Genomic DNA, 23,629 nt, shown 5'->3' on the forward strand with positions numbered 1-23,629 from the left:
TGAAGAACCATGAGTAAGATTTTGTGGTAAAAGAGAGACTGAAGGGTATGTTGGCATGCTAGGCATGGCCAGTGAGACACAATGTTCTAGAAACGCTGACATAAAAATTCTGGGCTGGGCTGTATTGAATGATGTCACCCAATTGTGAGAACTGCCATCTGCTTGTCCTTGGAGAAAAACATTTTTGTAAAACCATCTTTTAATTTACTGTAGTGACTTGAAAGTGTCAGAATCAAATACTCCCTTGCAGGCCAATGCAATATCGGTGCGGGGAAAATGGGCGCTCATAATAAGCGCACCAATTGACTGTTCCCGGGTGCCTGATTTAATATTTAAAACGGCTGCCACAGTAAAAAGGAGGCACTACGAACATCCCTTTCCTAACATGATTGCCAGCACACTTTTTGTTTTAAATTATTTTAAAAGGTTCTCCTCCTTTTTGTTACTCTGATTTAATATCAAGTCAGAGGAAGTACAGAAAAGCATTATTTTGTATTTCCTGCTTTTCTGTACACTTTTTGGGCTGCTAAAAATGTACACTTTGGGCACACACTTTTTTTTTTTGCATCGGGGAGAATAGCTAATAGCCTCATCAACATGCAATTGGATGTAATGAGCGCTATTAGCTTTGGGGGGGGGGGGGGGGGGAATTGGATGCACTAATCCCCTTATAGCATAAAGCATTGTGGATGTGCGTCCAAAACGCTCGTCCAGCCATGGGTTAACCAGTGTGCTCAGCTGAGCACTATGTATTGCATCAGCCTGTTGGTGATTAGTGGTTTATGAAGCACTACATATGCCTAGGAAACTGAAAATGTGAAAAGTTATTTTATTGCATATTTGTTGGGATAATATCTGTTTTTTTTCCTGTGGCTGCTCATCTCAGATGTGGACATTGACCAGGATTCTGTACTGCAAAACTTTCTTCCTACTTTGGTTCAGGAAGAAAGGGAGGCACAGTTCTTGGGATACTGCAGTATAGAGAAATACAGTGCATGTTAATAAAATATTAGTTTGATCTTCAGAAGATATCTAAGTACTATATAATAAAGTTCAATTTTAGCTATGAGATAGTTGAGAGAAATAAATAAAATATGAGTGTTTACAAGAAACATGTGCCTCTTACTATAAAAGAATGCAAAACATAGGATTGTCCTGCCAGGGGTAGACAACAGGATGGTCACCATATTGATGTCAGGTCAGCAAAGATGCAGCCTAAGCTTCCTTGTCCATTCTCCCCATGCAGAGTCTGAATAGGTAAGAAAAGTGATTTTATTGGATAAAATGAGCAGATCATAGCAGCAAGTCAGAAAGCAGCTACACAGTGACAAACTAAAGGTTTCATTTCTACAGTAAATGGAGGACCTTTCCAATGTACTTCACATGGAAAAATAAGGAGCTGTTGGCCGCTGTGGTGCACTTGATCATTAGTGGGGAGAGCTGTCACTGCTTCAGGCTGGAAGCAGCTGTAAAGAGTAAGAAAGCTAGCCCATAACATTACATTTATTTTTCATTCTTCAGTCTGTTATATTACATTTTATTATCCAGTTCAACAGATAGACAGAGCTGTTTTGTTGAAGAATGATGTCAGTGAGTATATACATCAGTATCAGACTGCTGAAACAATGTTGACTGCTTCTTGTTTATGCCTTCATTCTGTTGTACTTCCACTGTGATTATACTGTAATTCAAAGGAAGCAAGGATATCAAAACATGCAGGGGAAGCAAAGGCCTAAATGGATGCAAACACTCAGGAAGTTGGGACAGAAGGGAATGGTGATAGAATCTGAATCTGATTGAAGGTTGCAACCATTTTTATGGTATCTTGTAATAGAAATGATGTCAATACATGAGAAATTCTCTGGTTCACTGTTGAGACTCTACCTGCAATGAAAAGGCTGGTGCTGAAAATTTGTTCAAGGAAGGTTTAGGGATGTATATTCTCAGACTACCGTCACCTAACATCCTAAATATTTCACACCATGTACACTAGATTCCAAGAGCCCAAATTCAAAGATCATTCCAGAGTTGTTATATCATGAACAATGTTCTTCTTGATTATTTCCAGAATACAGAAAATCGTTTATTTATTTTAGCCAATTAAGATTTTGATGTAATACAAGTGCTTTTAACTGGGTATTACAATATATTATGACATCATAGAAGCCTTATCATACAGTTAGACATCAGCATTAAACAACCAGCATCCAAGGTCATGGTTCAAAATAACCCTTAGCCATGTTCTGAACATTATGAACTTTCTTCAACAACATCTGCTAGAACAGTGATTTTCAGCCTGGGAGGCATGTCTACTGGAGTGCACAGACACAGACACAGCATGGGGGACAAAAGGGTGCAAGACAGTCACCACTGCAGAAAGCAGCCTGCAGTCTGCCTCCTCCACCCCAATGGCTGTTGCAAAAAGGAATTTGAAACAAATAGTGTCATATGACTGTTTCTGTCCTCCCAAAAGAGAAAGAAGGCAGGAGATGAACTGGACTGTTTGTATTCTACCTGCTCACTTACCTACCAGAACAATGCGGAATAGGGATGTACATTCGTTTCATGTTATTTTCAAAACAGAACGAAAGAAAAAACAGTGAGATATCATTAGTTTTACTTTTGTTTTGTAAACTAAAAAAAGAAAAATTCCAAGGCCTAGGCCCGATGACAGGACCTGTCCAAGGCCTGGTCCCACCATCAAGGCCTGGGACAGATGCTGGGGCCTGACCCGAGGCCCGGTTCCGGTGTCAAGACCTAGGCCTAGGAATAATGATAGGAACCACCCAAGGGACTGTCCCAGTTCTTAGGACTAGGCACTAATACCAGTGCCTGGCCTGAGGTCTGTTCCTGTTGCCAAGACTTAGATGAGGCTTTAGACATCTTGTCTCTGCTTTGATTCCTAAAAAATGACCAACTGCTTTAAGGACATTCTGCAGCGTCACTGCAGCACATTATTAAAGGTGATGGGTCATTTTTTTAAGAATCAAAAAAGAGAGGCCTGGTCTAGGCCTCGGCAATGGGGCTGGTCCTTGGGACGTGCCCTGGTGTCAGGCCTAGGCCTTGGTGGTGGGACTGGCCCTTGCGCTGGGCTCTGACGTCAGGCCTAGGCCTCAGCACCAGAACTGGGCCTTGGGCCTAGGCACCAGGACTTAAGCTGGGCCTGTGTTGAGCCTAGTCCTAGGCCTTGGCAAGAGGACCAGGCCTCGGGCTGAACCCTAAGGATGAGACCAGGCCATAGCGGGCCCCCCACAGATCAGGTAAGTGGGGGCCAGGGACGTTCCTGGCCCCAGCATTTTGGGGGTGGGTGAGATGGGGATCAGAAGGCCTTGGGGAAACCCCGTTTAGTATTTTTTTCTGTTTTTTTAAATGTTTATTTTGTTTCTACAAACTACAGAGATTAAATAAACATTAAACAAAATGATACCTGGGTGGAAAAAAAAACAATATTAAAAAAACCCCACAAAGCAAAATATTTTTTCCTACAAATCCCTAGTGAGGAATCAGGAAAAAACAGATCCATCTGCATCCTCTTCCCTGCCCACAGAGCAAAGAAGAGAGAAGCTAGAGCTGAGTGGAACTGGTTGCCTCTACTTTCCAACCTGCAGAGTACAAAGCAGCCAGAGAGGAGAGCAGCCATGTGTCCACCCCTGCTGAAAGAGAAAAGAGCCATAGAGAGGAGGAAACAGATACGTTTTCTACATTTATGTATGTTGTGCTCCTTTCAATGGATAAATAGCTAATTAGGTTCATTGGTAAAGGATGAAAATTACTGTGCCAGGTAGAGTGGCTGCTTTAGAGCAGGGGGTTTCAAACACCACACCTTTCAGCCTCCACACTATTCTTTTCTTCAGCAGAGGGGGAGAGACTCTGCGGAAGGAAGAGAGATTATGACTATGTATAAACTAAGCATCTGACAGGGACGAAGCTGCTGATAATGAGTAGGAGTGTTTGGCCTGTTCACAGGATCACTGGGCTGAAAGGAAACAGAACCTCTTTCTGTTTGTGTAAAGAGGTACTCATTTGACCTCAGGCAGCTGGAGTTCAATCCAAGTTCAGGGCAGATTTTGCAAATCTTCTGAAAGGCAGAAAAGGAAAACTAGTTCTGGAGTCATCTTTTCTTCAATTCCATTTTCTTCTAGCCTTCATCCTCCTAAGCCTGCTGCAGTGTGGTGTTACTGTTTCACTGGGAGCATTGGTCCTCCTGAGGTATGCTGCAGTGATATAATGTCACAGGGAAAACAATCTTTCAGCAGGATCCCACGTTCTCGGTGACAATCCAGCTCCTCAATAAATCCATACCAGTAGATAACTAATCCTGGGCCGAATCTGTAAAATACAAACAGGGGTAACATAGCAATGAGTAAATCATGGTTACAGAAAAAATGCATATCTGCTTTCTCAGGCCAAGGCAATAAGTTCTGCTAATGCTCCAGGTGATATATGTAACATATCAAACAGGCCGATACAGTACAGTGCGTGCCGACGGAGCGCACTGTACTGTACTGAGTAAAAACTGCTTTTCTGTGCACCCTCCGACTTAATATCATAGCGATATTAAGTCGGAGGTCCCGAAAAAAAAAAAAAGTAAAAAAAAAAAAAAAAATTGAATTCGGCCCGCGGTTGTCAGGCCGAAAACCGGATGCTCAATTTTGCCAGCGTCCGGTTTCCGAGCCCGTGGCTGTCAGCGGGCTCGAGAACCGACGCCGGCAAAATTGAGCGTCGGCTGTCAAACCCGCTGACAGCTGCCGCTCTTGTCAAAAAGGAGGTGCTAGGGACGCGCTAGTGTCCCTAGCACCTCCTTTTACCCGGATCTACCGCGTCACCTAATTTAAATAGAGAATCGCGCGCACCGGCGAAGGGCTGGTGCGTTTGCCCACTCTCCCGCGGACTTTACTGTATCGGCCCGAAAGAAAGAGCAAATTAATAACAAAAACTTGGCTACAATGTAAGACTTGCCCCTGAAAGTAGTTCTTGTATAGTATTTGTTAAAGTTGTCAAATTGTGTTATAATGTTTTCATTAACTTAATCCTTGCTCATATTATAAGAAGGGACTATAGTATGCGCTTCAGTAGTGACATGCATGAGGGTATGAGCTTACATGATGTATCTGGAAGTGTGTAGCACAACCAGACATGCTAATGGGCAGAATTAATATTGCCTAAAGTCTATTTTTAATATGACTACTTTTTTTTTTAAAGTTTATATGTAATGACCCTTTGGGTTAATTACCAGCATGGTCCTAGTTAACTCCTTGAGCTAGGAAAGGCAGTGCTAGCAGAGAAAAGGGGAGGCACCATTCTGTACAGCCCCTTCTTTTGAGGGTGCTGGGATGGCCATTCCCTGGACGTATGAAAGCAGCTCTCTCCTTGAGAGAGTGGGGCAGTACAACTTGAGTTTGGTGTTAGAGGAATTAAAGGAGTTTTTGCCTCATTTGGATTTTTGGGCTTACCTCTGGGGCTCAGGCACTCCAGCCTGGTGCCCCAGGGAAAAGGTCAGGAAGCTGCCTTTCCAGTCTACTGCTTGCCTGGCTGGGTTTGCCTTCCAGGTTGTTTTTCAGGATTCTTCCATTTTCGTGGTATGAAACCTTGTGAGACCCCTGGTTTTTGGCCTGAAGAGAAATTACGGGGATGCCTCTCCCTCGGAGAGGGGGTCAGGATAGGGGAGAATCTTCCCTCTTCATCCTCAATCTGAAGGTGATGGTCCAGTGGTGACCCTCTGCAAGTGGATTCCAAGGTTTGGATTCAGTTTTGGGGAAAGAGATTTTTGTGTTAGAAGACCTAGGAGGAAGATTTTGCTGCCCCTTTCCTGCCCTAAAGGAAGAACATTGTGAGAGCTGTGTTGTTCCTGGTTGGATCCCAGCATGGGATCCTGAGTGACAGACATTCTGCAGAAATGTGAGTAAGACCATTCTAAGATTTTCTGGGGACCCTCCTTCAGGAGTCTTTACTCTGGGAAAGAGATTTTTAGATTCTGCAGAGATTGAACTTTACCATTTTTCTTACCATATGGAGCAGGTTTTCTGGTGGAGAAAGAGACCTTTGCACAGATAGGGGAAAGATTGAGAACTGTAAATGTCATCTGTGGTATTAAGAACTGATGTGAACAATGCTATTGACTTATCTAAGAACACTTTCAGTAAAATCATTTTTGGACAGTCAGCCAGTCTCCTGAAGTATTTTTTATTGGCGTGCATAATGAAAAGAAACCCAGATAATAGATACAGTTTCACTCCTACTACCTAGGGCCTTAGAGGAGAAATTCCTCCCCCCGCCAGTAAAAGAACCTAACCCTGGGGTCAAAGAGACTTAGGTGCATGACCAGAATTAACTTGCTTATTATTAAATCCCAATCTTCCTCCAGTAGAGCTTCTCTCTTTAGCCAGTTCAAAACTACCACTTTCTTGCTGTCCCTGCAAGCAGGTCCACTCACTGTTTTCTCTCTACCTGAAACTTTTTTCTTTTCTTCAGTGCAACCTCTGAGCCACACCCTTTCAAAAGCCACCATGCTCTGTGCACCTCTGTGCTCTGTACTTCAGAACTTTCTGTACTCCAAAGAGTCACTTTACTCTCTCTTCTGAAAACTGCTTGACCTCCAAACTGCTTCTGGTAGGCCATACATACACAATTTTCTTTGGAGGCTGGATTTTCCTCTGTACTAAGTTTAGAGAAAAAAATCCCACTTTTAACACCGTATGTGAGAACGATCGGTGATTCCCTAGCTCAAACCTGGACTTACTCCAGCCTTTCTTAAAACACTTTATCTTTATTTGCCACTTTTACACAAACTCATTAGTAGACTAACTTTACTTTCAGAACAGTGTACTACAATTACTCACAGTACTGCTTCCCTCAGTACGCATATAGCTTCATTACAGCTCAGTGTATGAGCAGCAATATTCTACAAGAGATGCCTTCCTCCTGGAGACCTGGGCCTGGTCTAACTATCCCTACCTGGGTCCCAGCTCTTATTCCTTCCCTGATGGGCCCCACCCACAGAGCTCTCTCTCACAAGGAGAATTAAAGGGGACCAGGCACCTAGCTGGTCCTGCACCGGTTAAAAGGAGGGAACATAGGGGCACTGCCCATATCTCCTAAACAAGCTATGGCTTTCCTATCCTCAAGACTCTTCAGGATCTCCAAATGAAAATTTGGAAAACACCTCTCTCCACCCCTCCAGTGGCTAGAAAGATAGCTGGATGCAGCTGAATGAAAAAAATTTCAATTAGCAATGTTGCAATCCAGAATTTCAAAAGATAATTGCACATTTTAAAGCCTTTCCTCAGACATTAAAGACAATTTTATTGACATCTTAATGAAACAGATGAGTATGCTAAACATTTAACTCCATCAGTCTATGATGCTTCGCATCATTCGGATCATTGGCTATAGTTATAGGGTCCAGAAGATGAGCATGTCGCAAAGCATCAAGCTCAGAAAAGCGGTACATTACAAGTTAGGGAATGCTCTGTGGGCAATCTATTCAGTGGTAAGATTAGAGATTGTCGACCTAACAAAGGATCACTGCTCTACTTTTACAGCTGCTACTGCAGAATAGTCATACAAATAAAATACCAGCTACAATTATAAGGAAACAATACTATTACTCTCGCAGAAGGTACTAACTATACCTTTATTACAGGCAACATCCCCAACAGTAGCAATATCAGCAGCAACAACATAACCAGACTAGGCCTTGTCCCATAGATCTGGCCAAGAATCTTCTAAAAATCTGGACCAAATGTTTCACTTCTAGAATTATCACTAACTCTCCTCTTAAGAACCTCTTTCATTAGGGGGAAGACTGATTCTTTCATCCTCAGTGATCACTTCAGTCCACTGGGTTCTAAATAATTCTCAGGGGATACTGCTTAAATTTCCAGTCTCTAACTCCTCTTAACTATTCATATCCTTAATGGATTTCAGCAGGCCAGCTTTCAATTTCAAGACAAGTGTTGGTCTTGCATGCCAGTCCAATCACAGAAAAAGGAGAGGGATTCTATTTAAAATATTTCCTCATATCAAAGAAGTTGGGAAGTCTTTGTCACTTTCTGGATTTAAGAAGCCTGAACAAAACCTAAAAAGAGAAAAATTAAAAATTAATTCCCTCAGCGCCATCCTTCCTTATCTAGAAATAAGGGATTGGCTAAACAGTATGAAGGATGCTTACATGCATATATCCATCCACAAGAATCACAAAAAATACCTGCATTTCTGCATAGCAGATATTCACTTTCACTACCGCGTACATCCTTTTAGCCTAGTGGCAGCTCAAAGAATATTCACTATATGCCTCACAGTTGTAGCTGCCCATGTTAGTCTTTTGAAACTTAGATGACTGATTAAAATCGAGCAGATCCTTAAGAGCAGCAAAAAAAGCACATCTTATACATTAGACACCCTGGGGTTGATATTAAAAAAAAGCTGGGCTCCTCAAATTTAGGCCTTTAAATTAGGTCCCTAAGTTAGGCACCTATTTTTTAGCCAAACTTAGGCCTGGATTTATCAAAATGCACTAAATACCGCCTGCGATAGAAAAAGGGGCATGTTTTATGGTAATAGGCAGTTTATCGCAATTTGCGCTAATACCTATGTGAAGCAGTAAGTTACCACAAACTGCGATAACTTTTTTGCACTTTGAGATAAGTGCCAGAATTGTGGTATTTCCTACATACAACCACTGGGGGGGGAGACCATGTTTGCTATCAGGGCCACTGGTAGGGGGGGGGGGGGGGGAGAGAGAGAAAGAGAGAGAAAGAGAGAGAGAGAGAGAGACAGACTAGTATAATGCCCTAATACTAGATAGGTATTTATATCTCTATGGGAGGCCCACCTAGTAATTCGAGGTGAGGTTTAGGTATTAATGTAGGGGTTAGGGGCCACTTTGACATTCAAAGTGAGACGTACGAACAGAACAGTGCTCTCTTGTGAAGATTTGATGACTCTCGGAGTGAGGAAACTCACCCAAAGATGAGATTTGTGCAATGTTCTCTCAACCTAGCTTGATGTTACCCAGGAAGAGAGTCCATCAAGCTAGGTTGAGAGAACATTGCACAAATATCATCTTTGAGTGAGCTTCCTCACTCCGAGGGACACCTGAAAAAGGTGTAGCTAAAATTGGCATTAAAGCCACGCGATAAAACTTCACAAAACGGTAAACCCAGCCCACTCCCTCCCCTAACTCCTCCTCTTTTTTGGATTTGTTATGGTGCTATCGCATGCGTTAAAGGCGTTTTCGCATGCAAAAATGCCTTAGAGCATTTTGATAAATGACCCTATTAGGTTCCTATGTTTACAGCTGAAAATGCACATAAATTTAGGAGCCTAAATGTTAGGCTCCTAAATTTAGGTCTGTTATGTATTTGCTTATATTTAGGACCCTATATTAGGTCCCTAGATCTGAAAATCAGTGCTAACCTCCTTAACTTTGTTTCCCTGCTCTAAACTAATGCACCTAGATGTCTAAATTTAGGCACTCAGCCCTAGTAAATTTTAAAAAGGGAACATTTAGGGGCCTAAACTTAGGAACCTGAAGCCTTTCAAAATTAATCTCAATATTCATTGAGGTTCATAATGAACTTTCAGATATCCCACCTGACTGACACATTTATCATCCCTGTCTGTCTTGTGCCTGCTCTTTTTCCCTCAGCTTAGCTTGACTTCTTGTCTACTGCCTGGACCTGACATCTTGCTTTGGACCCGACCTTGCTTGTTTGCCACCTGCCTTGATCTCTGACTTGTCTACTGACCCTGCTGTCTGCTTTCACCTCTGGCTCTCTACCAACCCTGCTGTCAGCCTCCTGCCTCAACTCATTCTTGCCCAGACTTTCATCTTCAGATTGCCCTAGGGACCCACCTAAGTTCTGCTGGACCCTGGAAGGCAAAGGCTAAACCTGTGGGGAACGGGGCTGGTATGGACAAAGTTCCAGTCAGTCCCACCAAAGGGCATCTCCGCCAGCTGTCAGGGTAGGTGGGTCTATTGGGCTTGCTCACTAGGCAGCATCAACCATCCCTCAGTAACAAGTGTCTACTCATCTGACAGGTGTTATAGACTTTTGTTCTCCTTCAGAGTGTGAATACCTTAACTCAAACAATAAGCAATTTAACCAGAATCTTCATGGAGATGTTAGGCCATGTGGCAGTCACAGTTTATGTCTCAGCCTTTGTGCATCTATATATGTGGCTAGTAGAATAGAACTTACAACTTTGCTGGAATCAACATTCTTAACCAATGTGTTATACAGTACATCTCTCCATACTTCTTACTCATTCTCTGCAGTGGTGGACTCAACTTTCAAATCTTGTATGCCATCATCCATTTCATTCTTCATGTACTCAGCAAGTATTAACTACAAATGCCTCTACTCAACGCTGGGAAGCTTATTTCAACAGTTTGCTCTCAGGGAATTTGGACCATTCAAGAAAAAAGAAAGGCTTCACATAAACCTCTTGGAAATTACAACATCATGAGATAGGAGGCAGTATTCTGTTTTGGATCAGTAACTTGTTAAAAGGCCGGGAAACAAGAGGGTAGGACTAAATGTTTAGTTTTCCAAAAGGAGAAAGGTCGTTAGTAGAATACCACAGGAATTAGTACTGGAAGCTGTGCTATTTAATTTATTCACAAATGATCTGGAAAAGAGAAAGATGAGTGAGGTGATCACTTCTGCAGATGACACAAAATTATTCAAAGTTGTTAAAATAGCAGGAGATTGCGAGGAACTGCAGAAGGATTTTGTGAATTAGGAAACTGGGCAACTAAATGGCAGATGAAATTTAATGTGGAAAAGTGCATAGTGATGCACATAGGGAAAATAATCCCAACTACAGGTACATGATTGCTGGTTTCTTTATTTCCCCTGACTTTCATCCATTTACAATCTCCATGAAACGGACCTTGGAGTCCTTGTGGACAAATACATTGAAATCCTCAGCTCTATGCAAGGTGGCAGTCAAAATAGCAAATAGAACGTTAGGAATGATCTGAAAGGGAAAGGAGAATAAAACAGAAAATATATTGCCTCTGTATCGAGCCATGGTGCAACCACATCTTGAGCACTGTATACAGTTCTGGTCGCCTCATTTCAAAAAAGTCATAGCAGAACTAAAAAAGGTGCAGAAGAAGGGTGACAAAAATGAAAAGGAGGATGGAACATCTTTCCTATGATGAGAGGCCACCAGGCTAGGCTAGGACTCTTCAGCTTGGAAAAAAGACAGCTGAGAGGGGACATGATAGAAGTTACAGTGGCATAGCCAGAACAGCTATTACTAGCCACAGTGACATGGGATAGATTTGGTTTTTGGGTACTTGCCAGGTTTTTGTGGCCTGGATTGGCCACTGTTGGGGATGGGATGCTGGGTTTGATGGACCCTTGGACTGACCCAGTATGGCATGTTCTTATGTTCTTATGGTAATAGGTAGGATCTGAGGTTAAATGGATAGGTATTAGGAATACAGGTGTGAGCTGCACTAGTTATACTTTCATCAGCAATCCCCTGCCCCCCATTCAGTTTATCTCTTTATCTTTCAATGTCCTTCCTCCCCAAGATAGAGACATATAGTGCTGAGGAGAAGGGCACTGAGAGAGACTACTGGGGACAGGGTGAGGCATGGGGAAGAGACTCAGCCCATGCCATCTTGTCTCCTGTTACTTCTCTCTCTCAACCCCTTTCGTCCCCAGTAAGCTGTTTCTCGCTCTCTCTAGGTTAAACCCCCACTCCCTGCCACAGAAGTCTCTCTCTGATCTCCCACTCTGTTCCCAGTAGTCTTTCAGTCTCCCTCAAAAGGCAACACCAATTCCACCTTGTCCCCATTAATCTGTATATCAAACAACCTCTCTTCCGGCATCTCTCTTAACCGAAAATGCTGTCAAGTTCTCACAGAGGCATTGCTAGGCACTTAAAAGACTTGGAGCTTGGGCCCGCAGGTGCCTGCCAAAATTATAACAATGGAACCAATCATGATTCCTCTTCCCCAACAATGATCCTGTAAATACATATAATTGGATATTATACTTTGAAATATAAAACTTTCAATAAATATTCACATTATGGAATTGCTTCAGTAATATGAAACAAACTCCCTCTACTGCAAGCACTCAACACTAGAGATGTGAATCGGAACTGGAATCGGTTCGGATTCCGGTTCCGATTCACATGTGGGTTTTTTTCCATCGGGCCCGATCGCGGTTTTGTTTATCGGCTGCGCCCCAGCCGATAAACAAAAAACCCACCCCGACCCTTTAAAGCTAACCCCTTAGCTTCCCCCACCCTCCCGGCCCCCCAAAAATTTTTTACAGGTACCTGGAGGTCCAGTGGGGGTCCCGGGAGTGATCTCCCACTACGGGCCATCCTCCCGCTCCGTCGGCTGCCACTAATCAAAATGGCGCCGATGGCCCTTTGCCCTTACCATGTGACAGGGTATCCGTGCCATTGGCCAAATCCTGTCACATGGTAGGAGCACTGGATGGCCGGTGCCATCTTGTGCTCCTACCATGTGACAGGGGCTGACCAATGGCACCGGTAGCCCCTGTGACATAGTAAGGGCAAAGGCTATTGGCGCCATTTTGAATACTGGCAGCCGACGGTCCGAGTGCAGGAGGTCGCTCCCGGACCCCCGCTGGACTTTTGGCAAGTCTTGTGGGGGTCAGGAGGGTCCCCCCAAGACTTGCCAAAAGACCCTGGTGGTCCAGCAGGGGTCCGGGAGCGACCTCCTGCACTCGGACCGTCGGCTGCCAGTATTCAAAATGGCGCCGATAGCCTTTGCCCTTACTATGTCACAGGGGCTACCGGTGCCATTGGTCAGCCCCTGTCACATGGTAGGAGCACAAGATGGCGTCGGCCATCCAGTGCTCCTACCATGTGACAGGATCCGGCCAAAAAACGATTCAAATCACTACTCAACACATAACCCTGCAAAAAAGTCACTCAGGACCTATAGAGCAAATCTATTATACCATAATAGCCCTAACTCCCAGAACTCATACAGCAAGGGCCATCTTGTTTAACTCTGTCAGTTATAAATAAGAATATAAACCTATGCAATTAAACTATTTATGAAAAGACAGCACTGCAAATATATTGCAAGGGGTCCTAGAAAACCAATGTACCTTGTATTGGGAAAACAGAATAAGATGAAGTGCTATAGATCTCTACACAGGAACTAAGAAAAGGGAAGTGATTATCCCCTTGTACAGGTCCTTGGTGAGGCCTCACCTGGAGTACTGTGTTCAGTTCTGGAGACCGTATCTACAAAGAGACAGAGACAAGATGGAAGCGGTACAGAGAAGGGCGACCAGAAAGGTGGAGGGTCTTCATCGGATGTCATACGAGGAGAGATTGAAGAATCTAAATATGTACACCCTGGAGGAAAGGAGGAGCAGGGGTGAAATGATTCAGACCTTCAGATACTTGAAAAACTTTAACGATCCAAAGACAACGACAAACCTTTTCTGTCAGAAAAAAATCAGCAGAACCAGAGGTCACGAGCTGAGGCTCCAGGGAGGAAGACTAAGAACCAATGTCAGGAAGTATTTCTTCATGGAGAGAGTGGTGGATGCCTGGAATGACCTTCCAGAGGAAGTGGTGAAGTCCAAAACTGTGAAGGACTTCAAAGGGGCGTGGGATAAACATTGTGGATCCATCAGGTCTAGAGGACGTGTATAAAGAAGAGGCAGCAAAACACTGCACGGAGTGGCAGTAGCCACAGAGGCATTCACGGAGCGGGATGCCAGTGGCCAGTGGTTGGTGTTCCACCTTCACGGAGCGGAAGGATGGAGGGCTGCCATCTCCAACTTAAAAAAAACCCAAAACAAACAAAAAACAAAACAGGGGTGGGTAAGAGTATGTAAAATTAACGGAGTGTTCATAGCTATAGGTATTACCAATTATTAGGCTTATTCAATATTTGTTGATAGTTAATGTGGCTTTCAATGCATACTTCACTTTCAATGCATATCCAGCATAGCTCTCTGCTTCAACGGCAAGGGAGAAGAAAAACTGATACTTCACGCATATCCAGCATAGCTCTCTGCTTCAACGGCAAGGGAGAAGAAAAACTGATACTTCACGCATATCCAGCATAGCTTCAACGGCAAGGGAGAAGAAAATCAACCAATAAGGGCTGAATAACAGTCTGGGTAAACAAATAAGTATGGGTGTAGCTTGCTTGTTGCAGCGGTTACTACCCCTAACTAATCAAGCTTGATATTTCACTTGGATGCAGCTCCTTCACTGCTCTCTGCATTAATGGTGGGGGTGAAAGGGAAATAGAACCAAGGGTTGCTAAGTATGAAAGGAAAGAAGTGTGAAGCTTGCTGGGCAGACTGGATGGGCCGATTGGTCTTCTTCTGCTGTCATTTCTATGTTTCTATGTTACATGTTAGCAGAATCCCTTACCTAGGTCATTCACAGAATAAGGTACCACAAATGAGAAACAAAAATATGAGGACAAAATTTGAAATGGAAACCACAAGAAGTCAGACTTTGTAGGCAGTACAAGACTAGAGAAATAGAAACAAACACATTTCCACCTGTACCGTACAAAATGTAAAGCTATCAGATATGCATATTCCCAAAAGTGAAAATTTTCTATTACTAATTTTCTATCTTTGTTGTCTGGGGATTTTACTTTTCTAATGCCGTTAGTCCCAGTCTCTGTCTTACTTTCTTCTTGTCATTCTTTAATCTCTTGTTCCAGGGTCTCTCTTCTTCAGTTCCTCCCCTACATCTCTTTCACACATTCATCCTTCCCTTTCCTGTATTTTCTCTTCTCTGCTTTTCTAGCCATTCAAAGTTAGATTTCTCCCCAAATCTCCTCCTTTTAACCTCTCACCTATCCAGTTTTCCAATACTCTCTCTCACCTCTTCCTAGCCCTTCTCTCCACTCTCACCATCTACCCAGCCCTTTCATTTCCCCCATCTCTTTCCTTCCCCAGCCTCTTAATTCCCCTGACTTTCATCCATTTACAATTCTCCTAATTTTACTCTTGGTATTCACCTTTTTCCCGATCCTCATCTATATTTCTTTGTCTCTTTTCCCCTCATTAACACCAGCTGTTTCCTGTTTAGTAATCCTCTCCTCTGTCTATAGCCATTTTCATCTGTCTCTTACCTCCTACCCAGATACCCATTATCCTTTTTTCTTCCTTCCTAGTCCCTTTCTGTCACGCATCCCCTTCACAGCCCCATATCTTTCCACTGCTCTCCCACCCCCCCCCCCCGGGGGCAGCTCCAGGCAATCTGTTCCTTGAAGTGAAGGAAGAGATGGTGCTTTCTCCCCCTCCCCACAAATTACAGCATAGGTCAAGTCATCGAGAGGGACAAGGAGGGGGGTCCTCTTAGAACACACCCTTGGCCCCATCCTTTTGAGGATTTGAAATGCTACAGAAGGGGGAAAGTAGGAGTTAGAGTTCCCAGAGGAGTGTCAGATAGTTAGAATACTTCTAGGAAGCAGGCAAACCTGCCACACACTCCCAGGAATCTTACGGCCTACCATTGTTTCCCCAGCAGTTGTCCCCCCTGTGTGTGGTGGAGTCTCCAGATTGAGGCAAGGCATTAGCTGCCCAAGATGAACTTTACTGCCTTGCGCCCCCTTCCTCCCAGCCCTCACCATACATAATTAAAAAGTTACACATTTATAACAGATTTTACATGAAAAAGGACATTCATAGTTTTCTGAGATAAAAATATCCCAACAACATATTTATCATTTTTACATGCACTACTATGTGCCAACCAGAAAACACTGCAAAAAAAACTTTTTGAACCCATATGGTATTAGGCCTTTTGTAAAGTGCATTTGAAGAGGGTTTGGCCCTCAAACAACCATATGTAAATGAAATTTAGTAATCCTCCCATATCAAAACAGAACGAAATGCAGCACTCAAACATTAACAACCCTACCTATGAAAAGGCAACACTGCAAATTGTTGTGAACCTGCCCGCGAGGAGCGTGGGCAGGTCCCCTACCTTGCCACAGCCAGTCGGGCCACTGGCGCTGCTTCTTTCGCGGCGGGCATGCCGCCGTCGCCAGGCTCCTCCCTGGCTGCCGCTGGCCCTATTTGGCAGGGTCGGGTCGCCGGGGGCCCTCCCTCATGGCCGGGACAGCCGCTGCCGCTCCTGTTCCTCCCGATGTGGCTAGGACCGTCCTTGGGATCCTCGGATGGCGGGGAGCCATCCTCACCGATGCCAGGGTTTTCAGCTGGCAGAGAGGCCATCCCTGCCGGTGCCTGCTGCTGCCCGGGTCCTTGCCCGGCAGGGAAGCCCTCCTTCTCTCCCTGCTTGATTTTTTCATGGTTGGAAGCTGTTCCTGCAGCCTGCCTTCCTCCAGCTTCTTGGCAGGGCTGCTCCTGCTGCCTGCCTGCTTCTTGGGCCTACCACGTGGCTGGGAGGATGCCACCAACGATCCTGCTTCTCTCCTCCAGCTCTTCTTAGGTGCGGGCGTGCGCCTCTCTTCTCCTTTTCAAGGGCCTGCCAGGTGTGGCCCTCTCCTAGCTCCTCCCCGGGCATTGGCTCCTTCAGCCCTACAAAAGGGCTCAGCGTCCATTCCAGTGTTGCCTTTGCAAGGAGTTAGAAACTCCTGGCATCCTTCTGTCCTTCACTCCAGGAGTTGTCCCTTTTCCAGCACTTCTTCAAGGTCCTATGTTTCCTGTTCTTCATTGGAGCTCCATGTATCGTCCAGATGTCCATGATCCAGTTCCTGTTGTCCATGTCCCAGTCCAGATGTCCACCTGCTGTTCCTGATGTCCATGATCCAGTCCTGAGGTCTGTCTCCTGATCCTGTAATCCATGTTCCAGTCCCGATGTCCGCCTGCTGTTCCTGATGTCCTTGATCCAGTCCTGATGTTTGTCCTCCTGTTCCTGATGTCCATGATCCAGTCCTGATGTCCTGAACCCCTGGTTCCTCGTTGCCACCCTTCCTGGCATGCCACGTCGTGGTCCGCGACCAGCCCCATGGGCGGGCTGTGTAGGGCGCCTCGTGGTGCAATGCCTTCCTCACTTCTGCAGTACAAGCCTCCAGGAGACTTCTGCTTCTGCCTTGTCCCTGGTCTACGGAGTCCCTTGTGCTTGTTCTGTCCGTGCCAAAGACTCTGCCAGAACCTGTGCCATCCTAGCGTGGTCCACGACCAGCCACTGGCGGCTGTGTAGGGCACGCTCCGGTGCAGGCCTCTACAGCTTCTGAGACATGTTCCTTTCATTACTCCACATCTCATCTAGAGGCTCTTCAAGTCCAGCGTGGTCCACGACCAGTCCCGTGGGTGGACTGTGTAGGGCGCGCTGCATCGCAGTCTCAACCCAGTACTTTGATTGACTCTTCTGAATACCTTGAAACTTGCCTGAGTCTTCTGAATACCTTGAAGTTTCTTCCAAGTACCTTGTTCCTGAGTCTTCGTCTGTGTATCCAAGTACCTTGTTCCTGAGTCTTCGTCTGAATCTCCATGTTCCGGTCTTCGTTGCCCTGGCCTCCATCCGGCCTCCGCTTCTTGCCGTTACCCAGCGGCAGGTCCAAAAGGGCTTGGAACGGTCAGAGGACTGTTCATAAGACCACCATTGCGTTGCTGGTCTTCTCGAAGCGTGCAGGTCCAGAGGATGGTCAGTATCGTCAGTCTTCTGTCTTCAGTCCAGCCTCGCCCCTGTCCAGCCCATGCTTGGGCATGTTTCGCCCGCTGTGGCACCTCTTCAGAGTTCCTCTGGGGCTCAGCCGTGGTCCAAGAACATACCATCCCCTGGAAAGCGGAACCGCTCACCTAGTGCTTCCTAACACAAATATTACATCAGGCCCTAAAACACCACTATACCTCCTATTAGGAAAACAAAACAAGCTAGTCATCCCTACACAAACTATATGCCAGCAGAACACAGACGAACCCTTACCAAATACAGAATACAAACACCGTAAAGTAAAAATAGAAGCGTGCAGAGAAAAACTGAACTGGAAACCATAAGCAGCCAGACAGTATGCAGTTTAACAATGGAAGAACAAAGCCACCATCTAACTTTATAAAACAATAATAAAATCACAAAATATAACACACCAGTCATAATGTTTTATTTTTTTAAAAATCATTTAATTGCCTAACTATTAAAAATCTTTCTAAGAGATGTACAGCATATTAAAAAAAATCTACATAAATCCTGTTTAGTAACATCAAGCTAGGCTGAGAGAACATTGCACAAATCTCATCTTTGGGTGAGTTTCCTCACTCCGAAGGTCATCAAATCTTCACAAGAGAACACTGTTCTGTTCGTACGTCTCACTTTGAATGTCAAAGTGGCCCCTAATCCCTACCTAAACCTCACCTCGAGTTACTACGTGGCCTCCCATAGAGATATAAATACCTATTTAGTGTGAGGGCATTATGACTAGTCTCCCTCTCTCTCTCTTTCAGTTTAACCATGGTCCCCCCAGTGGTTGTATGTAGGAAATACATCAATTCTGGCACTTATAACAAAGTGTGAAAAAGTATTGCAATTTGCACTAAGATAGCGTTTCGCATAGGTATTAGCACAAATTGTGATAAACTTACTATTACCATAAGAACATAAGAAATTGCCATGCTGGGACAGACCAAGGGTCCATCAAGCCCAGCATCCTGTTTCCAACAGAGGCCAAAAACCAGGCCACAAGAACCTGGCAATTACCCAAACACTAAGAAGAACCAATGCTACTGATGCAACTAATAGCAGTGGCTATTCCCTAAGTATAATTGATTAATAGCCATTAATGGACTTCTCCTCCAAGAACTTATCCAAACCTTTTTTAAGCCCAGCTACACTAACTGCACTAACTACCTTCTCTGGCAACACATTCCAGAGCTTTATTGTGCATTGAGTGAAAAAGAATTTTCTCCGATTAGTCTTAAATGTGTTACTTGCTAACTTCATGGAATTGCCCCCTTGTCCTTCTATTATTCGAAAGTGTAAATAACCGAGTCACATCTACTCGTTCAAGACCTCTCATGATCTTAAAGACCTCTATCATATCCCCCCTCAGCCGTCTCTTCTCCAAGCTGAACAGCCCTAACCTCTTCAGCCTTTCCTCATAGGGGAGCTGTTCCATCCCCTTTATCATTTTGGTTGCCCTTCTCTGTACCTTCTCCATCGCAACTATATCTTTTTTAAGATGCGGTGACCAGAATTGTACACAGTATTCAAGGTGCGGTCTCACCATGGAGCGATACAGAGGCATTATGACATTTTCCGTTCTATTAACCATTCCCTTCCTAATAATTCCTAACATTCTATTTGCTTTTTTGACTGCTGCAGCACACTGAGCTGACGATTTTAAAGTATTATCCACTATGATGCCTAGATCTTTTTCCTGGGTGGTAGCTCCTAATATGGAACCTAACATCGTGTAACTACAGCAAGGGTTATTTTTCCCTATGTGCAACACCTTGCACTTGTCCACATTAAATTTCATCTGCCATATGGATGCCCAATCTTCCAGTCTTGCAAGGTCCTCCTGTAATGTATCACAGTCTGTGATTTAACTACTCTGAATAATTTTGTATATTCCGCAAATTTGATAACCTCACTAGTCGTATTCCTTTCCAGATCATTTATATATATATTAAAAAGCACCAGTCCCAATACAGATCCCTGAGGTACTCCACTGTTTACCCTTTTCCACTGAGAATATTGACCATTTAATCCTACTCTCTGTTTCCTGTCTTTTAACCAGTTTGTAATCCACAAAAGGACATCGCCTCCTATCCCATGACTTTTTAGTTTTCAAAGAAGTCTCTCATGAGGGACTTTGTCAAACGCCTTCTGAAAATCCAAATACACTACATCTTCCGGTTCACCTTTATCCACATGTTTATTAACCCCTTCAAAAAAATGAAGCAGATTTGTTAGGCAAGACTTCCCTTGGGTACATCCATGTTGACTGTGTCCCATTAAATCATGTCTTTCTATATGCTCTACAATTTTGATCTTGAGAATAGTTTCCACTATTTTTCCCGGCACTGAAGTCAGGCTCACTGGTCTATAATTACCCGGATCGCCCCTGGAGCCTTTTTTAAATATTGGGGTTACACTGGCCACCCTCCAGTCTTCAGGTACAATGGATGATTTTAATGATAGGTTACAAATTTTAACTAATAGATCAGAAATTTCATTTTTGAGTTCCTTCAGAACCCTAGGATGCATACCATCCGGACCAGGTGATTTGCTACTCTTTAGTTTGTCAATCTGGCCTACTACATCTTCCAGGTTCACAGTGATTTCGTTCAGTTTGTCTGAGTCATCACCCCTGAAAACCATCTCCGGAACTGGTATCTCCCCAACATCCTCATTGGTAAACACGGAGGCAAAGAATTCATTTAGTCTTCCTGCAATGGCCTTATCTTCCCTAAGAGCCCCTTTAACCCCTTGGTCATCTAATGGTCCAACCGACTTCCTCACAGGTTTCTTGCTTTGGATATATTTAAAAAAGTTTTTATTCTGAGTTTTTGCCTCTGTGGCTAACTTCATTTCAAATTCTCTCTTCGCCTGTCTTATCAATGTTTTACACTTACCTTGACAATGCTTATGTTTTATCCTATTTTCTTCAGATGGATCCTTCTTCCAATTTTTGAAGGATTTTTTTTGGCTAAAATAGCCTCTTTCACCTCACCTTTTAACCATGACGGTAATCGTTTTGCCTTCCTTCCACCTTTCTTAATGCGCGGAATACATATGGACTGCACCTCAAGGATTGTATTTTTAAACAATGTCCAAGCCTGTTGAACACTTTTAACCTTTGCAGCTGCACCTTTCAGTTTTTTTCTATTTTCCTCATTTTATCAAAGTTTCCCTTTTTAAAATTTAGTGTTAGAGCTGCAGATTTACTTATTGTCCCCCTTCCAGTTATTAGTTTAAATTTGATCATGTTATGATCACTGTTGCCAAGTGGCCCCACCACCGTTACTTCTTTCACCAAATCTTGCATTCCACTAAGAATTAAATCTAAAATAGCTCCCTCTCTTGTAGGTTCCTGAACCAATTGCTCCATGAAGCAGTCATTTATTACATCCAGGAACTTTATGTCTCTAGCAAGTCCTGATGTTACATTTACCTAGTCAATATTGGGGTAATTGAAATCTCCCATTATTACTGCACTGCCAAATTGGTTTGCTTCCCTGATTTCTCTTAGCATTTCATCATCTGTCTGACCATTTTGTCCAGGTCGACGGTAGTATACTCCTATCACTATACTCTTACCCAACACACATGGGATTTCTACCCATATAGATTCTACTGAGTATTTACTCTCTTGTATGATCTTTATCCTGTTGGACTCTATACCCTCCCGGACATAAAGTGCCACACCCCCACCAAGTTGATCCTCCCTATCATTGCGATATAATTTGTACCCTGATATAGCACTGTCCCATTGGTTATCCTCCTTCCACCAAGTCTCTGTGATGCCAATTATGTCAATCTCATCATTTGCTGCTAAACACTCTAACTCTCCCATCTTACTTCTTAGACTTCTGGCATTGGCATACAGACATTTCAAAGTGTGGTTTTTGCTTGTTTTAACAACCTGCTTTTCAGTTGCTTGGGATAATTCGGTAATCATTAGCTTTGGTAATTTTTTACATATAGGCATATTAACTATGTTTGCTTTTGATGGAACCTCTCTGTTGGGTTGCCCTATCTCTCCTGTTTCATTAATATCCTTCAAGGATACATTTCTCCGAACCATGCACTGCTGAGTGACTGTCGGCTTTCCCCCTTGTTCTAGTTTAAAAGCTGCTCTATCTCCTTTTTGAAAATTAGTGCCAGCAGCTTGGTTCCACTCTGGTTAAGGTGGAGCCCGTCCTTTCGGAAAAGTCTCCCCTTTCCCCAAAAGTTTCCCCAGTTCCTTTTCCTTTCGCATGCGATATTTAGTGCATTTTGATAAATCCAGGCCTAATGTAGCCGGCTATATTCAATAGTGTAGATGCACTATTGAATATGCCTCCAAAATTAGCCAGATAAGTATATCTGACTAACTTTAATATCCAGACTGTGTCTAAATATAGACTTTCTAGATTACTGCAATGCTATTTACTTAGAGCTGCCAGCCTATTTGTTAAAAGTTTTACAACTGGTGAAAAATGCTTCTGTACGGAATATTTTTGGATTATGCTGAGGGGAGAACTTGATGCCTTATATGAGAGAACTTCATGGGCTCCCTGTTTTATTAAAATAGAATCTCATCCTTATGCAGGCAAGTTTGAATGATATATACCTGTTTGTTTCTTATGTTCATTTTTACAAAAGTTAATAAATGTTCCTTCCATTCATGATTTTTATCTTCAAATTACTAGGTCAAGAGTTTTTTCAGTTGCTGCAACTTTCTTATGGAATACATTGTCTTTACAATTGAGGCAAGAATTGGATTATTTGACATTTTGAAAATAAGTAAAGGCTGTTTTATTTAATCAGATATGTGCAGGCATGAAGAACACAGTTTAAAGGAAATCTTGTATATTTTATGGGTTGTATTTGACTGTGCTTTCTTGTGTTTTTATGTTTGAAATAATTTGTGATTGGTTTTAGTATAATGTTCTATATTTATATTTTATATATGTTTTTATGTACTTGAAGTTGCACTCTGCACTCAATGAATTTGTGGAATTTAAGATGTTTCAATAAAGAAATAAATATATGAGAGAGGAGTTTGGGAATAAGCTTTGGTAGTCCAATCCCAACACTCCCTAACACCAATGAGAACCAGATGAGAGGTATCTTTGAAGGATTCCACTCCTGGCTAAAGTGCAGGAGTCAATCCAGAAGGGAAAGATTCGGAAGTAAACTATGAAAAGGGTTAGATAGATTTTCAGATATATATTAAGCTTGAGACACACTGACTAATCCGATAAGCATTGTAAGCAATAATAAATAAATCAATTTAGGCAAAACTTAAGAGTCTGAGACTGTGCCAATTTGTTTATGAGTGTGTACTGCCCAGTGATAGGTGCATACTGCCTTTTGTCCTGTTTTCAAGTGGGCCACCCACAGGGCACAACTTTATACACTTATCATACATTTATATAAGTGCCTAGCCTTTTTTCATCATGCCAAACTTCCGATAACAAAAGGAAGCCTCTTTTCTTCATAAAATGGTAGTTGAAAAGGCATATGATGACACTCTAGAAAACCATTAAAATAGAGTGCAAGAATTTTTTTAGGGAAATGATTTGCCCCCAAAAGCAATTAATAGAACAATATGACTTTATCAAATCAATGGCTGAACGGTGACCTCAGGGAATAAGAACCCTAAAACATGCATGATTTTTATTCCGAGGACAAAACTTGAATTATACTCTTGGGGGGGATGAGGACAAAACTTGAAATATACTCTTGGGGGAGGGGGTTAGGGGTGGCAATGATGTTCTCTAGATTTGGTTTTTAATTCTTTTGCTTGTTAAATATTTCTAATATGTGTCCTAGCCTATTGTTGCATGTAATTTATTATGCAGGGAAGTTTGAATGATATATACCTATTTGATTCTTACGTTCATCTTCACAAAGGTTACTGCATGTTTCTTCCATTCATAATTTTCATCTTCAAACTACTAGGTCAAGAGCTTTTCCAGTTGCTGCAGCTTCCTTAAGGAATACATTATCTTTACAGCTGAGGCAAGAACAGGAT

The 23,629-nt window shown here is 43.2% G+C and overlaps 1 protein-coding gene across 1 annotated transcript in view; it reads right to left on the reverse strand.

Moving 5' to 3' along the window:
- Positions 1–1,275: 1,275 nt before the first annotated feature.
- Positions 1,276–23,629, reverse strand: part of C4H15orf41 (chromosome 4 C15orf41 homolog) — a 1,060,100-nt gene continuing 1,037,746 nt past the window's right edge. The window contains exon 11 of the mRNA XM_029600207.1: positions 1,276–4,329. Coding sequence (XP_029456067.1) covers positions 4,176–4,329 — 154 coding nt within the window. The 3' untranslated portion in view covers positions 1,276–4,175. The remainder of the gene's footprint in view (positions 4,330–23,629) is intronic.

Source organism: Rhinatrema bivittatum, chromosome 4, assembly GCF_901001135.1.
Source record: "Rhinatrema bivittatum chromosome 4, aRhiBiv1.1, whole genome shotgun sequence".
NCBI lineage: Eukaryota > Metazoa > Chordata > Amphibia > Gymnophiona > Rhinatrematidae > Rhinatrema > Rhinatrema bivittatum.